The 27,926-nt window shown below is 41.5% G+C and overlaps 1 protein-coding gene across 2 annotated transcripts; it reads right to left on the bottom strand.

Annotated features, from left to right (window-relative positions):
• GAN (gigaxonin) lies at positions 1–27,926 on the bottom strand. Of its 2 annotated transcripts, XM_082769911.1 has the most exons (11): positions 27,709–27,926; positions 15,409–15,523; positions 14,207–14,557; positions 13,146–13,363; positions 12,127–12,248; positions 11,531–11,643; positions 10,344–10,493; positions 9,904–10,040; positions 9,096–9,224; positions 3,117–3,226; positions 1–2,363 (listed from the first exon to the last, which is right to left on the bottom strand). In XM_082769911.1, the coding sequence occupies exons 1-11, from the start codon at positions 27,873–27,875 to the stop codon at positions 2,182–2,184; spliced, it is 1,794 nt and encodes a 597-aa protein (XP_082626037.1). In that variant the 5' UTR covers positions 27,876–27,926; the 3' UTR covers positions 1–2,181. The 2 variants fall into 2 exon arrangements, with proteins under 2 accessions (XP_082626037.1, XP_082626038.1); XM_082769912.1 differs by lacking the exons at positions 1–2,363; positions 3,117–3,226 and adding an exon at positions 4,339–4,450.

Genomic DNA, 27,926 nt, shown 5'->3' with positions numbered 1-27,926 from the left:
TACTTAGGTTTTCTGGACACTAAATGCCCACTAGTGTACTAGGGAGCTAGGGACTCAAGAGATAGCAGCCAGCACTAGTCTAAATAACATTTCTGAGAGTTTTCCAAGCCACTTAGAAAAACTAAGTTCAAAAGTGAAACAGATGCTTAGAAACATTCAATCTCATCACTTCTGGATATAGGATCTCGGCACTTTGTCTAAGGAAAAATTAACGTAAAATTTTTGGAAAAGGGAAGTTTTACAGATAAGCTAACAGCACTTGATTCATTTCACAAGACAGCTGACGATGGAAATAGTGGTTCACATTTCTGTAGTAAAGCATTTATATAAATTTAAAATCTAAAGACATATATATATACACACACCAAGTTTACTGCAATGCATAAATATATAAACGTTTTAATACGCCAACTAATATAGGTCAGAAAACTGATGTATGTAATTCAAGTTTTGCAGCACTTCAGCACTGTAAAAAATAAAAAAAATAAATAATTGTCAAGGGATTGACTGCTGCCCTCTCTTGTTGATTTATTTTCACCCCTTCTCTCAGAATCAGAGTAATTCCAGCTACACATCAGCACTGTGGAAGGACTGAGCAGGAGTAAGTTTCAGAATGTCTCTTCAAGGAACATTTAGTTAAATACAGCTATTGTACTAGTCTGGGGTTGTTCTTCAGCAGACCTAAGATGATTCAGTTAAAATGACACAGGTTTACACTAACAACTGAGGGCAGAGATTGGCTTGTCTAAGGTCCACAAAATTGCAGAGTGGAAAGTATTTTATGTAGTTATAATACTGGTTATACAAAAACTCTTTTTCTGAAGGGCAGGAAGCCTCATTTCTATTTCCACCTCTCTCGCTTTATTCCTTTTAAATAAATATAGATTGCATCCCACCCATCACAAACAACAGTGACATTAAAAAGTGAGGTAAAGTGTTCTACCAGCCGATTTTTACTATGAACAAAAGTCAGTTAAGTATCACTACCGATGTGAACAAGACTTGCTAAGAAATAAAATGCAAGATACTAAATTCTTCACTATAACCACACCATAAAACCCAGCTTTCAAAGTCAAACAGCAGGAAATGAGACTCTGCACCCTAGCATGGAAATTATTAGTAAACCAACTTTTGATCCCAATTTAAAATAGCTGTACTGATTTTCCTTAACTGATAGTCCAAAAAAAAAAAAAAAAATTCCTTGTCATATTTTACCTTTGTTCCAACAGAGATAAAATGCATCTTCCTATAATCCTCAATCTTAAAAAACATTTTCCTAGTTTTCACGTGATCTGAAGTAAAAAGGAACATAACCTATTTTCTTTAATTTCTCAAGTTTTGTTGTCTTTTACCAAGAGCAGCAATTGTCATGAACTGTTCCAAACGCCACTTCCCTTTACTTCAAGAAAACAGCCTCTAAAATCCATGCAGGAACACATGCCGCCCATCTGTACACCAGTTCACCAGGCTATTCAAATGACAGCATAGAAAAAAGTTTACTTCTCTACAGTATACTGTATCCATTTTAGATTAGTCCATTTTAAATATATTAAAAATATTTTTAGGAATGAAAACATTGCAAATGAATGAAAAACGTATGTACACACCTCCACCATTTTTAGGCACAGACCTTAACTTTTGAGGAAGGACTAGAAGTAAAAGGTGCAACAACCAACGTCTCCGGCGGCATTACAGTCAAACAACAGTCCTTGCAGTATACCAGGGAGGTTGGTTTTCATATAGCTTCTGCGTATTATAGCTATCCAGTCCAAGATAGCACATTTATTCTTATCAGTTCCCCTCAGGGGAAACGCACCTTAGATCTTTTTTTTTGCTTTTCAATAACCTTTGCCAAAGGAATACCAATTCCCACCAGTTCCAGACACAGCAAACCTCCTTCAATAACACGCTTTAGAGTCCAAACGGTTACGACTGAAGGTGTTTCCTTGATTCCCGTTTTTTCCCCCCTCTTCTTTTTAATGTATACGTAAGTTATTTGTCCCCGAAACAAGAACTGAGACTCAAGCTTTTTAAGCATTTAAAACAAAAACAGTTACCATACCAAAGCACAGCATACAGTGTAAGTTTCAGTTGTAATTTCTCAGCTTTTCCTTTATATAGAGCTATATTATGGTGGACTGCGCAGAATTCTTCCAGTCTCCTCCACTGGCAGCATACAGATCACGGAGAAGGTACACGAATGCGGAATAATCCCTGCTGAAGCTGCAGTCGGAAGAGCTTGCAGTTTGCGATCCGCAAAGCTGCACAGCCAGTACGGCGAAGGTCCGATGGAAATAGTGGCTTAGTGCGCTGCCAGGTTCCCGTGCTTCTTTTAAATTCTCTAACATAGTCATAATTTGTACCTAGATCCACACACACAAAAATAAAATGCTTAAAACATACAGTACCCACCAGCACACTTCACCTCTAAGGCAAACACAAGAGCATGCACAGGACTACAAATCAGGTTCTAGATATGTGCCTCAAATTGTTCTCAAAAGCAAAAGGTGACATTTCTTATCTAATTAAACCCACCGCACCAGGAATTTTGCTGTTTCATGTTTCTGTAGAAAGCCCTGTTTTACACACAGGCATGAAAACATGCAGTCTCCCAAATGTCTTTCCCAGTATGCGGCCAGATACTGAAAGCTGTGAGGAGGAGCACTGAATATGCTCATTAACACACCTGTGTATCTATCACCTCGTGTAGCCACTATCCCATGCAGGTGAACCACAGGATGAGGTCCCAAAACACAAAACCACCTGCCTACCACCGCAAAGGGAGGATAAACAGCCCCAGGCACTAACATTTTTGCTTCTGTTTAGATGAAGTAACATACTCTTGATCTCTTCTGATCTTCAGACAGATAACCAACCAAATTATAATGCCAAATTTGTTTTTGAGGTCCAATGTACAAAACAAACCTGTGCAGTTCTGTACAACTAGCAGAACTTCCCTGAAGACAAGGATAACTTAACAGGACGTAATCTAAAATTACAGAGGACTGAAGTGAACTCCTACGTTTTCATTCTAAAAAAAATCAGTCTTATTAGCGCCAAGTATTTAAAAGACTGGAAGAAGACAAGCAACACAAGTTATGAGTTCTAGTTCTGACCTGTATCAAGATCCCCAATCACGTAAATGCTGGCTCCAATGGGCACAGCTCCATACACGAAAGAAGAACTAGTTGGGATACATAGGTTCTGGTCATTTAGATAAATCCACCTGTAAGAAAATAAAAATAAACTGGTATGTGATTTTTATCCAACACACAAAAAAAAATCCAGGTTCATTTTCCAACTGCCATCTTTGAATCAAAACCAGAGTGTACAAGTTAATTATTTTTATGTAAAAATTGATGTAAAATTGTCTAGTTCAAGACAGACCTGGTTCTTCCTAGCTAGGAAAACCAATTGGTACTACTATTTAGGTAATTTTGGATACTTTATCTTGAATTTACTGTATTTCAGAATTACTTCACTCATCTGTGTAATCTAATCCAAAATAAATTCTTCTTGCAGATGTCCAGTGTGAAAGAAAAGCAGGCATGTAAGACCCTTTTTTCCACCAACAGCTACAACAGTCAATTTTCCCTACAAAGAAAATTCTAGTTAATTTTGTCTTCAAACCAGCAAAATCATAAAAACTTGTAAATCTTAACAGTCTATAGCAGGGGAAATACCATGTTGCCACAGTGAGTCCTCGTTACAAAGGAATGCCTTCCCCCATACAATTCCCTAACTTCTTTAACTGCACTTTATCAGCAACGTGAAATTCCCTGGCCAGGAGGAAGAACATAGCACTCGACAATGCTTCATTTTAAACAAGGCATAAGAGATTGGAACTCAAACTGGTAAGGGAATTGGGGAATGAAATGTTCATTTCTTGGAAGTGAAAGAGAACTTCCCAATCACATATCAGGCTCTTTTCAAGCACTTCCTAGCTCGTTCTGTAATCCTACAGCTCCCCTGTGTTCACATTAAGAACACCCTCATTTCAACACATCAGCCTGAACTTCCTGCCACATGAAGAGCAGGTTTCTAAGTTGAAGCCTCTGGAAGCCAGGTATGTACCCCGTCACCCCTGAGAGACACGGGTTTATAAAGGTGTCCCATTTCTCTAGAGTTGTCAGCACCCTCTCCATGGTTTTGAAATCAATTTCTACAGATGCTGCTGCACTTTTGCAGACGCTGTCATAGTTATGATTGTTAGATCCTGAAGACACACAAATCAATGTTATTTTAGGTGACTGCTCCCGGATCTTTTATTAAGTAATTTACAGAAAACAGGAGAGTTTGAAAAGCCTTTGACAGCAGTACCATCCATTTGCAATGCCACACCTGGTTAATTTGAGGGAAAAGTCAGGAAATATTCTCATGGATATTGCTGGCCTTGGAAAATTCTGTCTCATCCTCACTCATGATTCAGAAGCAAGCCTCTTTCCTGGCACTGAAAGGGAAGCTGCTACATATTAATTGTCTTGGAAGGATCGATTTTAAAGGCCAAATTAAAGGATGAGCTGCCCATTATTATTTTATTGTCTATGCTATACACTGAACACTACAATGCTGCAGAAAGGAATGGAGACGTTTGTAGCTGTCACAGAGGAACACAAATGAGCAATGAAGAGAGGAAATCTTTTGCAGTGACTCAAGAACTCTGTTACACAGCAAAACGCTTTTTAGCATATTTCACTAGCTTTCTTTCTTGACTATGGGAAGAGGACATGTTCAATATTTTTATTTTTAGTAGCAAGGTACCTAGAATTATGAAAACTGAATTAAGCAGTAGAGAAATGGAAGAGGAAGATTATTATTTTTTTAGTTGCAAATAGAATACTACGTCAAGGAAGGAAAAGTACAACACTAGATGGGTTAGGCTAGCTACTCATCAAGTGTGGAAATCACGTGAACTTTGGGGATTTGGCTGCACCAGACAATCAAAGCTCTGGAGTTTAAAAAGCGCAGGACCCAACTGTTTTACTACCGCACATCAAGGAAAGAAATATTAAAGTATCTGCAGTTGCTTGTGAAAATTCCTTCTCAGCCTTTCTTAACACACACACACTTTAAAAACAGCCCCAACTTTTCAGGAATGCTTACAGCAGTTTTAGCAGTTAAAACTAGGAAGGAACAAAGACAGGAAGGGCAAGGGGTCACGTTTCATCAGAGCTTGACTACGCTCCAGCTCCATGTGGGCTGTGCCTACTGTTGGAACAGTATGGAAAAAACACCATACAAGAAATTCACAGTCTTCAGGAATTCGAAAACACTCCTCGGAACACAGCTCTTACGTACTTCTCCAGGACGGCTCTGCTCAAACGGAATCCGAGAGCGGCAGAGGCGCGTAACCATGGGCAAAAACAATTACTGCGAAACTGAAATATGCTTCCACAGAAATTAAAAAAAAAAGGGTGGGGGGAGGAATCCTGATTTCTTCCAGTCTTAAAGGGATACAACCAAAAAAATTAATTTAACTGCTGTATGTGCTAAGCGGGGTGGTAACTTATTTCCAAATGAGAAGTAAATAGAGGCACAATACAGACCCAGTGCATTCGCACACGTCACCTTCAGCTCCTAGCAGCAGTGAAAGGAAGCCTACAAATGAATGAAAACCTCTTCTGTGCTCTGCTTATCTGACAGCACTATCAGTCAGACAGTTTTCTCATGACATTTGCATAAGCATTTCCTTCTAATGAGATTCCTGCATACCATATGGACCAACCTCCCTAATACTACAGGTTTGTTTGGTTTACTATTTACATACCGCTGAAAGCATTTTCTTATTTCTATGATGTTCCAGAAGCAAAAGGAATTCATTTTTTTAGCCAACTACTGCTACAGAACAAGCATCTCACTTTTATTCCCCTAGATATCTGCAAATTTTGATAATTCTTTTGAACTAGGAGCTAGTAAGAATTAAAAATAATAATAATTTCAAAACAAAACAAACAAAACCCACTAAACTACCCCACTCACAGAGAACCAGTGGCTACACTCAAGGACAGGGCTCCACCAGCACCTCTGACATACATGTTGCTCATCTCTCACATTTTTTTAAAATCAATTCTTATCCTGAGCTGTATTTTTAAAATAAGTATGCAATGTACACAAAGCTCAGTTCATAACCCTTAAAAAAAAAAAAAGTCTACATCCTCAAAAAACCCTGCGGCCCAATTGTATATATTTCCTATCCACAGTTTACTTAAATTCACTCATGCACAAGGCTGACAAAACATTTATTAACTGAAAAACTTCAGTTACAGAAGTACTTCAAATATTATGAGAATTACTTCATTACCCACTCCACATTTCATGTATGCTAGTATTCCATCTCACTTCATTTATTTTATTGCTTGTTTATACAGTATAGTTTAACAGGATTTTTAATGTTGGTGGGTTTTTTTTTGTTTTGTTTTGTTTTTGGCTCATGTGAAGATCTCGGCATATTTCAGTCTTTAGAGAAGTGTGTGTCATGGGGAAGAATAACAATTCTGAAAGACTGCACACAATGAATTATTCTGGACTAAGTTACTGTCCAAGTAAGCAATATCAAACAAGTTAAGCCTCAGTCCTTTAATCCAATTGAAAACAGATTTATACCAGTTTATATACTGATATAAGTGCAAATGCTTACCTAAAACCCATAACTCAGATCCCCATGGACTCAGGATGCCTAGGATAACTCTGTATCCTTTCCTCTTAGGTACTGAGGGCTGTGTCACACATATGAAAAAATGATGCAAATCATGCACGTGTGCATTGCTGCACAGAACTGAACCAGCAGTACCTGATGGCTGAACTCAGTGCAAAAAGCTCTTTCCACTCAAAAAGGGACCAAACATGACAGAGTTTTGAAGTTACTTAAACACAGCTGGAAAAGCCTGTAGTTCATTAGGAAATATGCAATACCAGTATGCAGCTATTCAAAAAGCTGCTCTGAATTTGGTTTTGAGAGCTTTCTGGATATACACTGTTAGAATTCATACGCTGAGCTTTTGGCCCACTGTTACTAAATAATCTTCCAAACACATTCCTCTTTTCCACAGACTTTTGTCAATCATATACACACACAGTCTGTGGTGGTATTTCAGGTTTGATCAGACAGCTCCAGTATTATTTCTTCATTGTAACTAGAAGAGGAATACACTATTTGGAGTTTCAAGGTGCTTCATCCTGACTTCTTGAAGCTGCTGATTTGAAGGCTAATTACTACTATTTGTTTCAGAAACTATCACAGAAGAAATAAATGCACTTTGCAATAATAAATTAATCATCTTATAAGACACGCATAAGATTAAGATAAAGAATCAGTCTTTGCATACGTCACGTTAACTATACACTATGGAACTGGGACGAAGACATCGTCCACCTTTGGTAAAACGTATAGCATCACTTCTGCTTTATTCGGAGTAATGATGCACAGCATAGCACATGATACCCTGTGCAAGTGGAACTGTTTAACTGATCAAACACACACCCCAGTATTTAGCATATGGTTTTCACAGATGTCAGAGAAGCACATAATTTAAGCTTTCATGCTTCCCTCCAAATAAAGTGATTTAGATTTGTTTTCTGCGCTTACTGAATCAGCTGAGGAAACACCCTCATGTTTTCCAGAGAGTCAACTTGCCTTCATTTGGTATTCATTTCATATTTGCAAAACACTATTATAATGAAATTATTATAATATTCCAGATTCAATCTTACTTCAAAGGCCAGTGCCAGACAATAGTGTATTCTGTCTTGGCATTTGGCAGGCAGAACAATTTGCTAACTTCACTTTGAAGCAAAGTCCCTTTACGACTATTTTCTCTCTTCCCCAGGCAAGCACAGCTCAGGCTTCTCAGGCACTGCCATGGCTTCAGCGAGTGGCACTCATCCTGCCCAGCACTCAGGCAGTGTCTGAAATTAAGGATAAGTGCTAGTCCCTGCTAGCTAATGCTATAAAACAGCGTGGTAACACAGCACCCTCTCCTGGTTAAGTGCCATCACTTCTCACTCCGGGGGATGAAAACGGGCTCTTCCAAAACCAGAGGACAGAAGCAGATTGCTGCGGAGCAGCACAGGGAGCTGGCACCCAGCTGGTAACCAGCCTGGTCTCCCAAGCAGTGCTTGGAGCTCATGCACAAGTTTATGCCAGGTTGAACTTTTAAGATTGAATTCTGTGTGTTGGCAAGGCAGAAAGACAAAGCAAAGCAGCCCTCAACATGTGCCTCTGCAAGCAGCAAAGCAGTCACATTACCTGCTGCTACCTCACCTCCCTCTGTGCCAGCACAGCCCTCGTGGCACTCACAGGACAGATGAGGTCCTAGATCAAGAGCTGAAGTGGCTGGATTTGTATTACAGCGATACATGAAGCCTGTAACACCTCTGGGATGCCACACCAAGCAAACCCAGAGAAATGCACTATTAGAAATGCTGCCTTACAGATACCTGCAGACAGCAGGTGGCACCACCAACTCACCTGTACTGGACCAGAAACTGCAAACTTTTTCAAGCTACACTTTACCTGTGAGCTTAGACTGCACCAACCAGAGCACTGGTAAGAAATCATGAACTATATATCACCTTCTGAACTATATACCACCTCTTGCCCAAAAGCTTATTAGCCTTTAGCATTTCCCCACACCAAGGGAACAGAAAACACTAGGGAGCATCAGCAGCATTAACTTCTCTTATCTGTCTGCTTCCTATAACCACCTTGAAGAGCATTTCTTCTCCAGCTTCTTTTGATTATAGCTAGTTTGGACATCATTTAAAATAACACAGAAGACCCTTTCAAACAAAAAATTAAAACCTCTTTACACTCACACCTTAGAATAAAATTATATAATAAACTTCCAACTACTATTTCATTTTTGTGTGCTTTTATACAGGTGACAGACATAAAAAAGCCTTTATCTTGTAATACAGACTTAGTAATCTCCACAGTCAACATCTTTGAGATTTCTGACAGTAAAGTCTTACTGCAATTCAGCAGAATAAAAAAGCAAAGTTGTCCAATTTACTGTTACATGCAAGAAGAAAACACTGGAAGTACCAAAGCTTGTCAATTATGACCGAAGCATATGCATACAGCTATAATTAGTTACCTTTTAAACTCGTCATGATAAAATTCAGATTTGCATGTCACCATCTCGCTGGCTTGACTGTCATCACGACTCCTGACCCCACCAAATACATAAAGCTCAGAGGCAACTCCGCAGGCCACTGCCCCAAATCTGCAAATCCAAATAAGAAAGGAGGAAAAAAAAAAAAAAAACCACAACCAAAAGATATATCAAAACCATTTAATCCATCTGAATTTTCTCATTTTTTTTACATACATGTATATAGCTAAAAACATATTTTTATCAAAATATTATATATTCGACAAAGTTGGATGAGTCATTAATATAAAATTATGAGCACCTACTTCAGACCATGTAAATGAACAAAACAACAAGTACAATTCTGAAGCTCCAACTGAACTACAATTTCTACTTTGTTTTGCATCAGGATAGTGTTGCTTGTAACACGAGAAGCGTATTCCTACAGAATCCATATCTATTGCTTGGATACTTATCTTTACTCAGCCACATCTTGGCATTACAATCACAGGCCACCATGATCAGAAAGACAGTGTGAAATTCACAGGGCTTTCTAACAGCAATATTTAGGGATTTGTCAAAGGAGTAAAGGTAAGTACTTCTAATCAGAGCATCAGCACTTTGGCGTTAAAAAGTCTGTACATGATATGAAGCATAAACTGATATAACACTGATGACATGAACTGTCAACTCTTCCTTTATTTAAATTAGTAAATAACCAAATGCTTTTGTGACTGTTCTGGAGGTTTCTGACTGAATATACTCTTGCAATCTAGTTCTCCCCCTCCTCCTGCCCTCCGTTTTTACCCACCTTCTCTCCTTCAGAGGACAGATTGCTGTCCACTGCTGAGTCCTAGGATCATAACACTCAACAGATTCAAAGAGCTTTCCATAGGAGCCTCCACCCATTGCATAGATTTTCTTCTTCATAGCTGCATAGCAGCCAATCTTGAAGATAAAAAAGAAAAAAGTACACCTAAGATTACATGCAAACACACAATGTCAAGAGCTCAAAGTGAACTATATACACACGCAAACACACACACACGTATTTGGGTTACCTGTACTGCACGTCAAACAATGCTGTACATAGAAGTTTTCAGCCACAGTTTTAATATATAAATAAAGTTGCTCATTTCATTTTGAGGATTATTTGTTACCTTTTCTACTTGAAACAAAGGGTTAAAATACATAGGTTGGTTTAAACTGTTTAACAGCAAGTGATGCGATAGCATTCAATGTAGTTCTTACCTTTCTAACCATAGTCAAGTCTGGCTGCTTGGTCCAGGTACGGCTATAAATATCATAGCTCTCCATAGAGATTAGCTCCCTTTCACCATCCTCACCTCCCAGAATATACAGAATTCCATCAATCTCTACCACACCAAAATTATGTCGTGCCTAAGGAATAAAGTCATCACTGTAACTGCTGTTGTAAATAAATCAATACAATTTTTTTTCCTCATATCTGTCAGCAAAGTGATACTGGCATTATTTGTGTTTTAATTTATTTACTAAAAGTTAAGGCTCAATCTCACGACAAACATTATTAAACTCTCCAATTAAACAACACAAAGGGTAGTCAAACAGCAGCAAAGGCAGAAGGGACTCTGCAGAAATCTAAGAACAGAGCTTGGCCATATTTCAGTTTGCATAGTAGCAGCCTCCAAGATGAAGCTACTGCTTTCAAGTCTCTACAGTAGCAAAATCTGGACCCACGATCTGTGAGAAGGCAGCCCTTCTGTTTTGTAAACAGCACAGCTACCTTCGCTGTCTTACTCATAGTAAACAAGAAACATAATGCATCACAACTACAAACGTGGATTTCCTTTGAGCACAACTACAGGTCCTCGCCAATAAGAGACTTTAATAAGGAAAATCCTGTGGCAAACAACAATTTTGTAACAAACAACCTGTGCTGATTTAAGGAAATAAAATATGCAGGCACATTAAAAATAACAAATGCAAATAATAAACTGTTCCTTTTTGATGGGATGCAAATATGAAGAAGGAAATATTAACTCAAAACTTAAATACAACTGTGCAAGCCAACTTCTGCATGTTGACCTGCCCTCTGTCTCTTCTGCACAGCCCAATCCCTTTACCCCTGTAAGAGTTCTCTTGCATACAAGGGAAACTTATGCATATTCATAGAAGGTCAGTCTACACAGAGCATTAAGCATACTGCTTCAGTGTGGAATTCCTGAGGTTCAGCTTTACAGCTAGCTGTTCACCAGGTTTTCCAGACCCTGCCGTCATTATCGAATCACAAGAAACCACAAGATATAAGTAGAAAGCAATCTGTAGCATGGCTTTGAATGCATAAAATGCAAATGACAGGAGACTCAGAATAAAATTTTGCAAAGCAACAGGACATTTTGCCAAAGTAAAAAAAAAAAAAATTAAATTAAATTCCAACAGTTAAGTAAGGAGCTTGCCTCATTCATCGGTGGCAAGGAACTCCATGAATTGGTATCTGGATCATATTTCTCTCCAGAGCTTAGTGTTCCTTTGTTTTCATCTTGACCACCAAGTACAAATAAAAATCCTTCTGTAAAACAAAATATGATGTGATGTTAAAAACAGGATTCACACCTGCACACTGAGCAAGACAACATGACTGGTGAGCTGTATCCTAGACTTTGCTAAGAGGTTCAGACCAGTCACAGGTCAAACTCTGGACTGGAGAAGGTAAAAACACTTATTTATACTTGTACTTAAGTCTACTACTGCAGATACTATTCAATATATTCAGTGATGCAACAACTAGAATCTACTTGAAACATGAAATACTCCTGGAGAGACAGATGAATAGGTTCCCACAAAATATTGTGCGAATGGTCATTTTAAGACACTCAGATGACAGAAAGTTTCACAGAATAAAGTCATGTTTTGGCCAGACAAAGGGGAAGCATGAAATAAACCCAGTGCAACCAATCTTAAAATAAAAGAATTATTATAAACGGTATCTTGCATTTTGAGGCAGGGTAAGTTTTCATAACATTGGCTTGACAAACACAAAGTTCCCCTTTACCTGCTGACAATACTCCATGATTGATCCTTGGAATACTCATAGGAGCAAGTTCAATCCAGAGCTGTCTATTGGGGTCATAAAGAGGACACATGCACCGCATCACTGAGGTTGGTTTCCGTGATCTGAACACAAGGTGAGGAACAAACAAACAAAACTGAGACACGGTTTTATAAGTTCACTGTTAACCACTGTGTCTGAAACTTTTCTGTTCAGAGCAATGTACATTCATAAAGTATGGCATTTACCTGGTAAGCAGAAAATCCCCAAACCAAATGCAAGTTTTACTTTTGTACAAACTGATGACATAAAAAGCAGGAGCACCTCATTCATATTACATCTGCACATACTTTTATGAAGAACTTTGCTTGAACTGAGAAGAACTGATGGGGATTTTCAGTAATGTCTCCGAAAAGTGAGAGTGCAACCTGATATGCAAAACCTTAAATATCTGAGTGCTTTATTTCACTTCTATAAAGAGCTAACTTTTAGAGTGCTAAACTTTAACTGGACAAAACCATCTCCTGCACTGCATGGGTAAAGAAAAAGCAAAGAAAGGGATTGCGTGGAAAACAAATTTTCACCTGGCATCTCCGATACATTGATAATGTTCTTTGGAACCACAGCTACTATAAGCAAAACAGTTAAAGCACACATTCATTGTTATTCAGGTTTACTATAGATGCTTTTCACATCATTAGAAAAGAGTTTCTCCAATGTTGTGTGCTTATTTTGAGTAAAATCTATTCAGTTAAAAAAATAGCCAATGTTTCCTAAACATACATGACCTACTCTAAGTCTACCCCATGTAGAATTTCAGAAAATTATCACAAAATATTTATTGCTGAATCATTCACGAAGGTATTTTAGGTGTGGCTGACCAACTCAAGACCAAGCTCAAATGAAATACTAATAAGCACATTAGGTGTATAGAAAACATGCTGTGTTTTCAGATGCCCCGTGGATGCTGGATGGTTGGATTTGGCCATTTGTGACAACCTGCAATGCCTCTTAGTACTTACACTCTTTCCTCTCCACCGACAGTGACGATACACTCTGAGTAGCCCCGGGGCTTGAAGGAGGCCAGCATTGCCTCTCCCTGCTGCGGTGGCGTGAGTGGAATATTGTTGCATTCTTTGACAATCTCCCGTACCAGCGGTTCGCTCATCATCTGCTCCCGTAAGTACGCTGCATCCAGGCCTGACACCCACACTGCTGACATGACATCCTTCATGTGAACCTGCAGAAAGAGGCAAATGCAACGATATTCCCCAGACTTTACAGAACAGCACCAAGGCACCTGTACATACAGGTACTTCTGTACCTATCAAAAGCTCTAAGGAGTATTTTTCATATTGGGAAGTAGTAGCAAAATCTACAGCAATGCTATTAAGTCTTTGAAGTTTCACTACAAATGGGCCGCTTGTTCTCTGTCTCTCTGAGATCAAGATTATGTTATTAAATGCCAAAAGTGTCTTTCTTCTTAGTGTCTATGAAATAATAAAGACAGCAGATAATACATCATCAACACAGCTTTCACCTTTTACAACCATGCTGTCTGCATTTTTGGCAAAATTCAACTCTAATTCAAGAACTACATTATCCATGAAAGAAAACAAGGTTTAGAAGGAGCTGCTGAGAGAACCAGGACTGTTTAGGATTGAGAAGAGGCTGAGGAGAGACATCATTGCTTTCTACAGCTACCTGAAAGGAGGCTGCAGTGAGAAGGGTGTCAGTCTCTTTTCTCAGGTGACAAGCGATAGGATGCAAGCCAACATTCTCAAGTTGTGCTGGGGAGCTTTAGATTGGACATTAGGAAGAATAATTTCCGCATGGCAAGGGTGCTTCAGCATTGGAACAGTCTGCCCAGGGAAGTGGCAGAGTCACCATCACTGGAGGTATATACGAGATGTGGTGCTTAGGGACATGGTTTAGTGAAGGGCTTGGCAGTGCTTGGTTAATGGTCTTGATGATCTTATGGGTCATTTCCAACCTAAACAATTCTATTTTAAGCTCCCACCAATTAGAGTAAGCAAAGTGATTTGAATTACATTTGAAAAAATAAACCTTTTGATTTCCTGACCTTTCTTGATTCTGAATCATGAGAAATCCACCTAATAACCGCTTCAAAGACGTATTTTTCGTTTCCAACATTGAGCTTTTCCATTGACAGTACTTCTTTCAGCTTTTGAGGAGTCAGTTCCAAGAATTCCTCCGTGCTGCTGACATCTCGAAAATGAGTTTCCAGATACTCTGAGGCAAGGTAGTGAACATGATGCAAACAATAGTGCAGTGCAAAGTCCCGAATACCAATACAGTTCTCAGCAGCTATGCAGCCTTCTAAAAACTCACAGCAGAGAGTTTTTAAGTCTGTAAGCAACAGGAGATCAGCTGCCTGTACCACATCTTGGATTGTTTCTTCATTTAGCCTGATCTGCAAGAATTAATTTAGAAGTTATCGCTATCACTCATTTGCTTCATGACATGTCTGCATTCATTACACTCATTCTCAGTGGCTGGAAAATGGGAGTATTAAAGGGTATAAAAATTATGAGAAATCACTACGACTACTGCATGTTTATAAACCAACAAAAAAATGGAAAGGCATTAGCTTGACTGAAGGTGTCAAGCAGAACTTTGCACCTCAGGGAACTACAAAATTGCTAATCTAATCTGAGAACCTAAAATGAATTTTGTTGCAATAAACGAATAACTTTTACAAATGCATATCCAGAAAAGAATTCCAAGCTATATTGGCCTTTTTGGTTTATGCTGAAACTTAAAACTAGTTCAGCAATCACTGTCTGGTTCTGAAAAAACTGGACACACCAACTTTAATTCCTGCTAAGGTGACTGGAACAAAGATCTGAATGGGTACACAGCCAGCAAGAGGCCAGAGAACTGGGCATGAGGATGCCTGCTGTACTGTAATACCGGTCAGTGATGGGGTCTCAGCCTCCATTGCTATCACTCCAGTTTTCTTTTACAGTAGTAAAAGACTGTGCGCTTTAAAGCTGGTTACTGAAGTTAGCCACCCTTTTAATACCAGCACTTAACACTGAATCTTCTAGTCCTTTCCCCCATAGCACGGGAGAACTGCAGATTTCAGTCTTTATTTCACATACAGAGCCCATGTGTGGGCTTCTTCTGCCTTGCAGAAGTTGTTTCAGTATTAAACTTTATAGTGAGATTTCCGATTGCTATTCTGACAGATAAGCCTATTTTAAAACTTAGGTTATTTTTCCAAACAATTCAATTTTCATCTAGCACATTTTAATATCGTACCTGGCCACTGAAGATGTAGTCTAGTATCTCTTTCATGATATCAACAGATATCCCTTCAAGTTCAATCTTATACGTTGAGCCATCGTCCTTAGGAGGATTGTAATTCAACTTCGTTCTAAGAGGAGAGGAGAAAATGAATCAATAAATAAAAAGCACTCGTGACCTGGGCATAGTATTTATTTCTACAGAAATCAACAGTAAACAAGCTATAGATCACTTCAGATGAAACAGGAATGTTAAAACCTTACCATATAATTTGAAAACTGCCTCTCTTGAATTAGCATGAAAAAGCTATAAGCACAGTTTCTAATATTGCTCATCACATTTCCAAACAGAACAAATATGTTAGCCTTGCAAACTATTCATGCATCAGAGAGCCAAAGTAATTTTCCCATGGCTCATTCATGGCAAACATTCATAAACATCACTTAGAACTTCAAAAAGAATGGCAGTTCTGCTGAGAGGTGAAGCAAGAATTTGCTTTGGTAAAGGTTGAAGGAAAAAAAAAAACAAAACACAACAACAAACTTGAACAAAACAAACAAACAACCATTGGAATGAGCATACGTGATCAGAATTTACACTGGCAGCACAAATATTTTGACTGCATTACCTTTTTGTGTAGTTTATGATGTTATCAGCCTAATGCTATGCCTGGCTCTAACTGAACTGTGTGCTCACAGTTCTAGGAAGCAGCCCGTGTTCTGCTCTGCCAGGCTTTAAATATTCATCGACACCACTGGACACTGTACTCAGGAGCAATTTCTTTAAAAATACCAGGAACAGTTCGATGTGCTTTTGAACAGAACGGAGAAGTGGGGCAGGAAGGAGGAGGAAATAACAGCAACGCAGCCAAGTTTGCTTTCCATCAGTTGTAAGTACAAGCACTTCTTCCAGGAAAGACAACTAGGAGTTCAAAAGGGAACCAGTCTAGTAAACACAGTCCCAAGAGCTGAAAGCTCATTTTGAACTTTATTTTCACACTTTAGGCAACCAAGAATACATTATAAAGACCAGAAAAGTTGTTTCACTGCCTGTATATATATACCCACACGTTTACATAAACCCTTTAAAAGCATTTCTATTTTCATTTGAATATTTTCTTATATACAGTATGTTTCTTAATGTGAAAAGCTGTGGCTTTACTAAGCTGAAGACATCTTAATTTGTCACCATCCTCCACTATCCACACTCATACTACATAAATACTTAAATAGGACTTAGCTAAGGGCCAGATTCTGCTTCACTTACTCACACTCGGGATAAATTAGTTTCTCACAAGATACAACTCACATCGAATAAAATCCTAGTCTATAAGGAGCTATTTTTAAGTGTGAATAAGGGCGGTAATTTTAGCCCTTGAGTTAATCATATTTGTGGTCTTGTTCTCACAGAGCTCCGTCACGAGTCACGCTGCTCCCATTCACACGGTCGGCTGCAAGAGGGCTGAAGCTGAGCCGCTTCGTTCCGTGTTTGTGCAGCACCTAGCACGAGGTGGAATACAAATAACAGGACAACACCAGGATTTGGATTAGTGAATTGCTGATTTCCTAACACTTGGAATGTGATGAGGAGAACCAGACTGGTTCTGGGGTTCTGTGAGGCCCCAGGTGACTTCTGACACGGCATGCGGTGTGAAAGCAGGCGCTGGTTTGTGAGCTGCCAGCTGAAGTCCTGCAGAGCAAAACCAGGCTGGAGCACCGCTGTGCAGCTCATGCCCCCACCTGGAATCGGCTTTTGTCATCCCCACGAGCTCCAGGTGATAAAACAGCACACACACACACAGAACCGAGGTGTCCTTACACAGATTTTCAGGTCTACCCAGAGTACCTCCATTTTACCTATGCCAATTACACTCGAGTTGGGGGTTTCTGCCACACAGAACGTGGGCCAGCCACACATCATGGGTTTTGAACCAAGCACAAGGTGTATAATAAACACATTGCATGCCAGGGCTAATGGGGAGATTAGGGAAAGGACTGGTGCTATTTATCACTAACTTTCATCTCTGCATCACCTGCACACACCCAAGCTAAATCACCTCATTGCATGGACTTTACACGGACGCCTCCTAGTAACAAGAGAGCGTTGCTAAGAGTTTTTGGGTCTTATCAGGCTGGATGTTCTAATTACCGTGTACCTTCCAGGCCACAGCTGTTATTAACCTGAGAAGAAACAAACCAATCACCGACGCTTGCCCAAAATAAACTCAAAGCAGAAAAAATAAACTTGTGAGCACATCGATTGATTCCAAAGTTACAGGTACTTGTATGTAGGCAAATATTCACTGTATGCAAATGCATCCCACTCACTTTCGGGTAAGCTTTCTTCCTATCACGTGTCCTGAGAAGCGGTAGTTATCCGTCTGTCTCATAGCCCTCATTTGCTAGCTACCAAACTACTGGGTTATCTATTTTGGTGCAGAGATGTCTGAGCTGTGACATAAGAACCACTCCCAAAGAGCAGCTGGAGGTGCTCCTTGTTCCTTGTGTCGGTGCTGCGAGACAGCTGCTGCCTGATGGGGAGAGTGGAGGGGAGAAAAAGATAAATATAAAAAAATTAAAGGATGGATTGTAACCAGGCTTGGGCTGGAAAAGGCTAAGATGGAAAAGAGTCTAGTGTGGAAGTGTGGTAAGAAAGCTGAAGGAGGAGAACGAAGGAGGGGGTATGTAAGAGGAAGGAATGGAGACAGACGTGCCTCCTCTTGCATCACGCAGCATCGGCTGTCACCTGCACTCACTTCCACACCTCAGCAGCAGAAGCAGTGTGGGTATCCCTGGCATAGCCTATGCAACCACCGGAATGAGAAAAGTTTCCAAACATGTTTGTTCCCAGTTCAGGTGCAGAGTGGACAGCAGGTTGTGAAACGCTTAACCCTGCTTCTCTATCAAATTCCGCTCTAGAAGAAAAAAAGTTCCACACCATGCTCGAACAGAGGTTTCCAGCCCGTCAGTACATCAGGCAGAGGGACCTTTTCTTTCCCTGTTGTGCTCTTTTCCACAGTGATTCACTCAGCCCAGGACTTGTGCAGCTGAAACCTGGAAATGGTATTCAGCAAATGAAGGTGCAGCGATGTGTCCGGCCAGATGTGGCTGCTTCTAATACATGTGTGAGAGCTTCCTACTAAGGACAGCATTTCTAATTACTCTAAAAGCATTCTAATTTGCCAAACCACAGCAGAAAAGACTGCCTCAGTCTTCCTCAACTCAGATGAAAGACCAGAACATCAAGGTTTAGAAGGAAATAAAAGCCCACAGCCAAGCAGAAAACCCATTATGCAGGAGCAGAGCACACCTGAGATGCATACCGAGCTGGGGGAAAACAAGGCCAGGCAACTTCTTAGTCCTATTTTCTTAAGTAATTTCATTTTGAGCAGCTCGACTCCATACATGTTTTAAAACCGTGTGTGTCCATGTCCCTCATCATCGTAAGTTGAAATTGCTCCTGGTAATGTAAACAAGGAGTTCAACAAATCCACAACATCCACCCCAACCTCTTGTACCTGTAGGAGAACTGCTTGGCATGTACCATACCTCGAGCAGGTGGCACCCAAACAACTGGTTTTATGCTGTGTGTCTGCCTTAGACAAATTTAGAATCTGTTCTTCCACATCACTTAAGGAATACAATCCTAATGAGTCATCTCAAATGTCACTGCATAACGCAGAATAAGGAGAAAAATTCCAATACCTCTTCTGTATACGTAAGCAACAACATAAGCAAGGTAAATCGTTAAAATGAAAACAAGGTCTTAAGAACGAGTTTTGGTATCGCTAGGAATTACAGCTCACATCTAAGAGCATAAAACAGATTTAAAACATTAAAATAAAACCAGGTAAATTGAAAACTGTCCACAGTTCTCAGTAAAATTAAGACAGATCTTCCAACATAACTCTCATAAAAACAAACACACACACACAAAGGAAACCACAGCCATACTTTGAACCTTACAGCCAAGCCTCTATAACAGCACTGCTGTGGGACGCTTAACATAAATGAGAAGAACATTTAAGAGGGGACCTTGTTTTTCTGACCTTTTACCAATGACCTGAGGGGGTGGAGGGGAATAGCAATACTAACAAAAGGTAATAATAGAAATAAACCAACAAACAACATGAAAAACAAAACAAAGGATTCAGCCACCACCACCAAAGCTTGCTTTCTGGAGCCAGTCACCATTCTGTAGGAGTATTTTACCGTTAAAACCTCTGCCTTATCTGTGAACTGTTATGAAAAGATAACAGATATATTTCTACAACCGTGACAAATTATATAGAGACCAGCTGTACTCTTGGAACACTTTCATGCTTTGCATGCGGGTATACAGGTACCTAAACATAACAAAACTTCTGCAGACTGAGCCCTCCAAAGAGCATGCTGTAGATCACATTCACCTCAAGTAGGCTAAAGACATTTATGGTGAAGAACAATTGGAAAATTTGGGAAACAAAGCCGGTTGCTTTGCTTTTGATGCTTCACAATGAGAAAAGACCAGAAGTTAAAACAAAACCTCTGCCTGCTTTGACATCATTGCACTGCTAACAACGCAGTTCCATTGACCTGCTTACAAAGCTATCAGAAACAAAATTTCAGGAGGCAAGAGGGAAATGCTCTTCTTTTTGAAAGCAGCTGTCTTTCCAAATTAATGATTTTGCTCCAGATTAGCCATAAGGACTAGTCTACACTACACAAGCTCTGCCAATATTTTTATACTAATGTATTTTGGTATTAAAGTGGCAAAACTATCATTCTAGACCAAAGGGTAATAAAATCAGTTTTTGCTGATGTATCCTTTATCTGCAGCAGTGTTTTGACCTTCTCCAGACAGCATTTTAAAACAAAGCTATATTTCTAACAACAGTTTCTGGCAAAGACACACACCAAACTTAGAACACGCTCACAGCTATGACTCAGTCCCGAGTCAGAGCAGGATCGCTACCAGACACCAGAAAACACCAAAAATGTCAAGCTAGTACTTTAAGGTTTTGCATCAGTAAGGAGAAAATTTTAAAATTCTGGTTTCAATGCTAACATAAGGTCAATTCAGCCTCCTCCTGATCCAGGTTTCCTTATGCGGGTTGAGTCTTCAGACTACGAGCTTACCACGTTAAATCTGAGTCCCACCTAAACTTCACCAATACAGCGGCCAATTCCATTTTATTTCTCTGCCTTTATATCTGCAACATTTTCCACCCACTGAGGCTGATTTTTCTGCATGAAAAATATATTAATAATTATGCTATTAAATAGGTCAGACAAAAACATGATGCAGCAGTTCACTCCACCCACCGCCATCCTCCAATACGGTATTTTACAACCAAATCAGAAGGTTCTCTTTGAGGTTGCACCCTGGCCTTTAGCAGTGCACATAAAAGACTGTCTTCACCACACCCTGCAGAGAGTGCCAGCTCTCAGGCTGTTTTGGCTGTGCCTGCCGTATGTCTCTCTTTTTAAGATTATCTGTAACTGCAACTTCTGGTCTCAAGGTGAAGTAGTCCACCCAACAGCTCAGCATAATAATCTGCAGAAGTTGCTTCAGAAGCTGCTTCCCTTGGCTCAAGCATAACGACAGCTAGAAATAACTTAAACTTTTTATAGATGGAAAGATTAGGTCAAGAATTTAAAGCTTTTTTTTTTTTTTAATGGGGGGAGGAAAAAGGAATAAAGCAATTCCTTCGACAGCAGCACACAAGACGTGTTCAAGGCTCATGGGCTTCCCTCAATGAAGAGCGTGTTTACTCTAAAACCTGGAGTTATTCCGACTACACTGAGCTCATCCAGCGCTAGGCTGTAATCTCCGCTGGAGATCTCCCCTCAACCAGCATTTCTTGCCTAAACACGCAAGCCAGGCCTAAGTAGACAGAACACACACTTGACTAACAGTCTCCAAGAAGGGCCTCTTGGAGCTTCTCAGCCACAAGAAGTACGGGACACTTTCCGTCTGTTGGGTTTTCCAGCCAACACTTGGTGTTTGGGACACAAACCAGCCAGCTGAGCTCACAAAGAAGTCGAGCACAACGCGGCGGAGCTGGCCGCGGGCACCGAGGCCTCGCGCCATGCAGGCAGCATGAGGCAAAACCAGGCCTCAGTGGTGTGCGCAGCCCGCACAGCTCCCCAGCCCTCACCTGGCCCATCGTGTACCTTCCTGCAGCAGCGATACCTTTAACAATGTGGGATTTCTGTGCCAAGGGGTTTAGGAAGGTCATCTGTTTGTTATTAAGATGTAGAAAGAGATATTTAGCCCCCATTCCTCAGCCGGCAGCAGGCTAGCTCAGTGCAGTACTCATCAAGGCTCCTCCTCAGTGAATGACATCAGTTCCATATTTCTGCCATTTTTGTGCTCCACACAGTGCTTGAGCTCACTCACTAACAGGTGATTCATGAGATTCCATTCCACACCAGCTGAAACGAAGAGCTAGCTCCCCAAACAGCAGTGGTGTATCTGCCAGGCCACAGCTTGGAGCTAGGACCGACTTGCTTGAAGAGCAAAGGAAGACATTTCTGGGATATTGTTTTAAACCAAGAACTCAACTATACCTTACTTCAAGATGTTTGCTTTCAAATTTGCACTGCTTTTAAGCTTGTTAAAAATGCCTTTTTTTTTTCTTTTGAAGGACCAAGTAAAATACCTTACCCACACCATTAAAATTATCATTAAATATCTAAGACACATAACACTGTGTAGTATGCCTCTAGTAAAATAAACACTCCTGTGGCTTCCTGAAATCTTATTTGCAGGATACCAATGAACCTGCTGAGAAAATTTGATTTATTCAGGTGTTCATACCTCACTTATCCTGAGAGCACATGGGAGAAAAAGTAAGTACAAAGTAGAATGGACAAAGTTCGAAGCACACAAGTAATACTGCAGGACAGCCAGAAGCTGCGAGGAGCACTGCCCATCTCTGAGAATCCACCTGAGGAAAGCAGCAGCACTCCAAGCACGCCAGAAGCTGGAAAACTGAGGTCTGCAAGGCTGTAATGAAAAGCAACAACACGATCAAGAGAGAAAAGGAAACAGAAGCATGGATTTCACCAGCACAGAAGGAAGAGCCAAGAGTCTAAAATTCAAAGGACTAGATGTGTCCACAAACAAGCTAACAATGCTTGTAGCAGACAGCTTAAAGTCACTCAGGAGTTGTAAAACCAACATGCCTGAGGACATAAACCAGCCACTAACTACATGGTATTAAGAAGTTATTTCCTTGATAGGCAACAGGTAGTTTCAGAGCTGGCCATAACAGCTATTTTTGTTTGCTTGTTTTCTTGGAAATATTAAGCAGTGGCAAAGATGTAACAGGGGAAGATAGATAGGGGAGACTCCAGCATGACAGTGCATAGGTGGCACTACGCTCAGCAGCATGACGGAGGGGGAAAGCTTTGTACTATACCTGAAATAAAAGGTCTAGACAGAGCAAAGCAACAAACTCCTTAAGACCGTCAGTTACTTTTCACATGTCAGTCCACACAAAGAAAACGTTCCTTCAGTAGTTGTAGCTGAGACCAATGCAAACAGAACACAAAGGAAGATGCGTCCAGACTCAACTCCAGATTTTCCTTCCTGCACAGGAAGAGCTTCAGAACACCCTGTCCCAACCACAGAGTATGTTTTAAAGGACACCAGAAAAACGGTTAATAAAAAAGCCCTTTTAACAGCAAAATTGCTTTGTTTGGCAAAAGTTCAAAAGCTAACACGGGCACAAAAGCAACCTGCCCCACCTCCTTCAACTCGCCCCTCAAACTGTGCATGTATAGGAACAGTGCGTCTCCAAACACGAAGACCAAGAAGCGTCCTCTCAAGGCTCCTTAGTAAACAGCGTGCTCCGATTTCCTGCTCTCCCTCTGCCTGACGTGCAGCAGCAGCCCAGCTGTATTGTCTGCCTGTTTTCAGCTGGGAAGAGCCTTACTGTTTCCTCCCTCTAGGCCATCTTTAGGGGCTTGTTGGAGCAGGAAGGTAATTAACAACTCCCCACTCAAGCCTGGCATAGCACTTTTCAAAATCCTTTTTACAGCATAATCTCCTCACATACCTTTATCACTGTTGCCCCCAACTACCTGTCCAAACATAATGCATATTTCGGTGCTTTTTTCGTTGTGCCAGACAGGAAGTTTCTGGACATGGTTGTGATTTTGATTTATTGCTTCTCAGAGTTTGAGACTTACAACTCGGGTATCACTAAAGCATCACAGGGGATGTTTTAGTGTCACTTGGAAAGAAATGTAGCCTGATCTGAAAAACAGCTTTAAAAGTTTGGGAGGAAAACCTGGCACAATTTGTTCCTACCTTCCTGTAAGAGTTCAAACTGTCAGGGCAGCCTCTGAAGTCCCCAGGAAAGTGACAGAAACCAACCTCTTGTAAGAAGGCTTGACTACAGCATGGCTTTACGCCGCTGCTTGTAGCACCATGCTGACAGAAGGGGCAGGCGGACAGCTGAAAACTTAGAACAAGCACAGAGCAATTCAGCTGAACCAGCGCTGGAGAGAACGGGCTCCTGATCACCAAACACCTCCCAGCCTCAGAAGTCATTTATTTTAGCTCCAAACTGGAAGAGTTTTAAAGGACTATGAAAGGTCCCCACGAATGTCCACTAAAACCAAACAGGTAGCAGGCAAGGCACAACAGGAGCAACTGGCACACGTCGGCCTCCACCTCACACGGCTCTGCGACGCCGGTACCAAAAGCTGCCACCTCAGCCTCTCCTGCGCAGACACGCCTGTGCACGAAGCAGCCCGAGCAGGCTGCCTGCCCGCAGACCTCGCTACTCCCAGCACGAGCAGCGCAGGCGCTGGGTGACGGAGGACAGGTCGCGGCACCGCTCCGCTGGAAGCTGTCTCAGCGCTGGCAGGTTACGGCTTGGGGTCGGAGAAGGGTCTTGCAAGGTCTGCTTCAGCGGGTTGAGCAGCGCAGGTAAGAAGATGGAACTGCTGTCATGTAATTTCTGGTCAATATCAATCCACAGAAAGCATTTATAAGCAAATGGAATGTAACGTGTACTTGATCTTACATCTTTATTTTGGTCCGGCTATATTATGCTCATCTGGAAAAAGATGAGAATACAGTTACTGCTCCGTTATTAAGTCAGAAAAGCCTCGAGGAACAGCACAGCGTGCGTGCACCCATCCGCAATCTGTTCACACAGATGTGTGAAAGCCAAAGATGAAACTTGCTGAGATAACTACAGCAACAAAAAAGTAATTTTAAATACAGCACTTAATTGAGACAGCGGAACCACCGCTGCGTGACAGAGCAAAGCCTACCCAGGAACTTGGGTCCCGATACCCTCTGCTAACGCAGCTCTCACTGCACCCCGATGCACAGGCAAACAGACGGCAAGCCAGCAAAATACTGAGAGCTGCAAGTTTCAGCTGGCCATGAACCGCTCATGCCAGACAGTGACAGAGCTGCTCGGATGAGAACATCTGCTGCTACCGCTGAGGATACCAGGAATACTTGGACCAGACCTATCCTATAAAAGGTTTGTGGATATATGCTACAACTTACGCCACGCTTACTGGTGTGAGCATAGTTTATTCTGTCAAAAGCACTCTGATGCCAGTGTAATTTACACTAGGGTCACAAACTAAACAAATTAAACCAAAGAAAAGCGTCTTGCGCAATACAACTGTAGCTATGTTACAGCTCCTGCCAGGACAAAAACTGTTAAAAAAAAAAAACAGTAAAGTGCAGAGCTGTTGCTGGGTAGTTGCAGCAGAGAAAATCAAGAGCTAACCTGGCTCGAATTTAACTTCTCTGGGATGCAGAGCAGTCTCTCTGAGCCAAACCACGCTTTGTCCTATGGCAGTCTCTTCATCAGGAATCCTCATTTTCTCAGGCTCAGGAACATACCACAAGATGTTCAAGATACGCAGGAAGACTTTTTTTTTCTTTAGTTATTTTCTTTAATAAATGCCAGAATTTGCTCCAGGAGCACACTAAAGGATGAAGCAAACCTGTACATACAAGGCAATTCTGTAGGAATTCACAAAACCACCCGAGACCTCGCTGCCCCTAGGAGAGCTACAAGCAACTGGGCATTCAGCAGCTGAGGCAAGACCTTAAGCTACCACAGGAATTAGAAGCCTTACTGGTCCCAGGCACTGAAAACTCATTCATGAGGCTGGCACTTTTTCCCTGCACTCTCAGAAGCTAGGGTATGGACAAGAAGGACAAGACCAGGAAAACATCTGTGCATCTTCCTTCCTCTTCCCACTGCAGCTGCCACCGCTGAGCCACATGGACAGCCCAGTTGCCAAACACCTGGAGGGACGCCACACCACCACAAATTATAAGTGCCCCACTCGTAACGCTCTGCCAAACAACTTCCATGCAAAACCCAAACCAAGCAATGCTCCTCTCTCCGTGGCTACACAAATCCTTCAGCATACACAGGCTCCGCTCACACCCAGCCACCCCCTCACAACGTCCATGCCTACTTATTTTCCTGCTCACGCCCTAAACGAAGCGTTCATGCAAACCATACACAACTTCGGAACCTGCCCACCAACTTGCCCACAGCCACAACACTTAATGACATAGCCAGATACAGAAAATGCAGCACCAACTAATAATTACAGGGCTTTGCTGCTAAGTTCGACATATCCATTCGTTTTTCTTCCAAATTTTACTTCTGAAATGAGTTGCTGGATTTTCTGAGCTTTATATTGATTTGAGTTGCTTGAGAAATTCCAATCGACATTTGGAGACTTTGACACACTCTGGTACCAGAGCGTGCTTTGGAATCATCTCACCTTTCAATACCAGGACATAAAATTCCTGAGTCTCTTTATATAGAAATGTAAATCAATCATTTTATTAAAAAAAAATAATAATATATGGGACTTGCAGAAAGTAGGTACCGTAGAGACACATTTTATCTCTAGAGCGACTGAAACATTAATTTTAGCTGAAACCACAATGCTCCAACACTGGCAACCTACCCGACCGATTCCAGCCAATGCGAAGACCAGCTGGAACATGAAAGAGATGCTGGAGTGATGAAAAGAGGCAGCACAGGTGGAAATTAGGCTCTGCAAAGGTAGGTAAGCCAAACACTTCTCTTTATGTGCTGCAGAAGAATTAGGCACATGTATTTTTGGTTCTTTGTATCTTGCAAGCCCAAGGACAAGAGATGAGTAAGCTTAAAAAAAGATAAAAACCACCACAAAATCATACTTAAGTATTAATGCATGTAACCTACTTTCACACATAGTTAATGAGTTCCTTCATGGGATTTGAATCTGAACAATTTTGAGTTATATATATAAAAAAAAAAAAAGCCGCAACTCTAATGACTACAAGTTTTGTTGTTGTTGTTAATGCAGTTAGGTCTGACTCTGACTCCTCACACACACCTCACTTGTGTTTCCCAGCACGTTTTTCAGAGATGAATAACAAAATGCAATACATGATGAAAATCTGTTAAAAGTACTTTCCCATCAAATGGCATCTTTTAACTGCACAGTCTTTTTTGCAGTAAAAAAAAAAGAAACAGCAGTACAGATATACATGAAACATGCAGTTGCAGTAGAACAATTTTTCCAACAACGCAGCCTCTTTCCATCTAAAGCAAGCCTCCCAAGCCTTAATTTTGGCTAGGGCATTGGGTCATCTCAAACGTGATGAACAACAGCCTAAAAAAGATCCAGGCATTCGATGAGTACTGAGTCAACTGCTCATCCTTATGTCATGCCTTTGATTTGCCTCTCAACACAGCCTTCCACAATTGCTTCTCAAGAGCAGCGCTGGAAAAAAAACAATTATGAGTATGCAAACTCCTCGGTGTGTTTCTTGGAAATCTTCCTTCTCTGAGCATTGGATGCTGTTTGATTTCTGAGCCCTGCCAGCTCCTTGCTGTAGGTGGGAAGCGCTGCTCCTTCAGCTCTGTCCAGGCTCGACATCCTTTATAGAAGTTAACCACCAACTTCACCTGCCATTTATTTATAGTTTATCCCCGAGAACACCGAGGCCCTGTTATAATTGCCATCGCATTGCCTAAAAGCACACAAAACCACGGAATCCGAGGTGTGCAGCCGCTCAGCCTCCCAGCCCCAGCACACGCAGGTGCTGTGAGGACTCGGCAGGCTGCAGGAAGCGCTCCTGCAGGCTGGTGCTAACGCAGCTCCCTATTCCTGGCCATATTAAACACCTCGGCCGCCCGCAGGACACACACAGGAGCCCTACAGTTACCCCCGCTGCTCCTTCGGGCTGCGCCCGGCTGCTTTTTGGGGCGTTTTGCGCTGTCTCAGCGCCCTGCCCGGAGCCCCCCGGCGGCAGCGGGGCTCCCACGGAGCCGAGCCGTACCTGATGTAGGGGCTGGCGGCCGCCAGGATGTTCTTCTGCACCGGGATCTCCTCGCCCTCCAGCACCAGGTGCGCGTCGCAGAAGCGGCTCTCCTCGCGGAACGAGCTGAGGGCCCGCAGTAACCGAGCGGGGTGCTGGGGATCCGACACGGCGCTCGGCCCCGACATGGTGCCGTGCCGTGCCGGGTCGAGCCGAGCCGGGCCGGGCCGTGCCGCCTC

This window comes from Aythya marila (genome assembly GCF_965140915.1).
Source record: "Aythya marila genome assembly, chromosome: 12".
NCBI classification, from domain to species: Eukaryota; Metazoa; Chordata; class Aves; order Anseriformes; family Anatidae; genus Aythya; species Aythya marila.
This window is presented reverse-complemented; position numbering and strand designations above follow the sequence as displayed.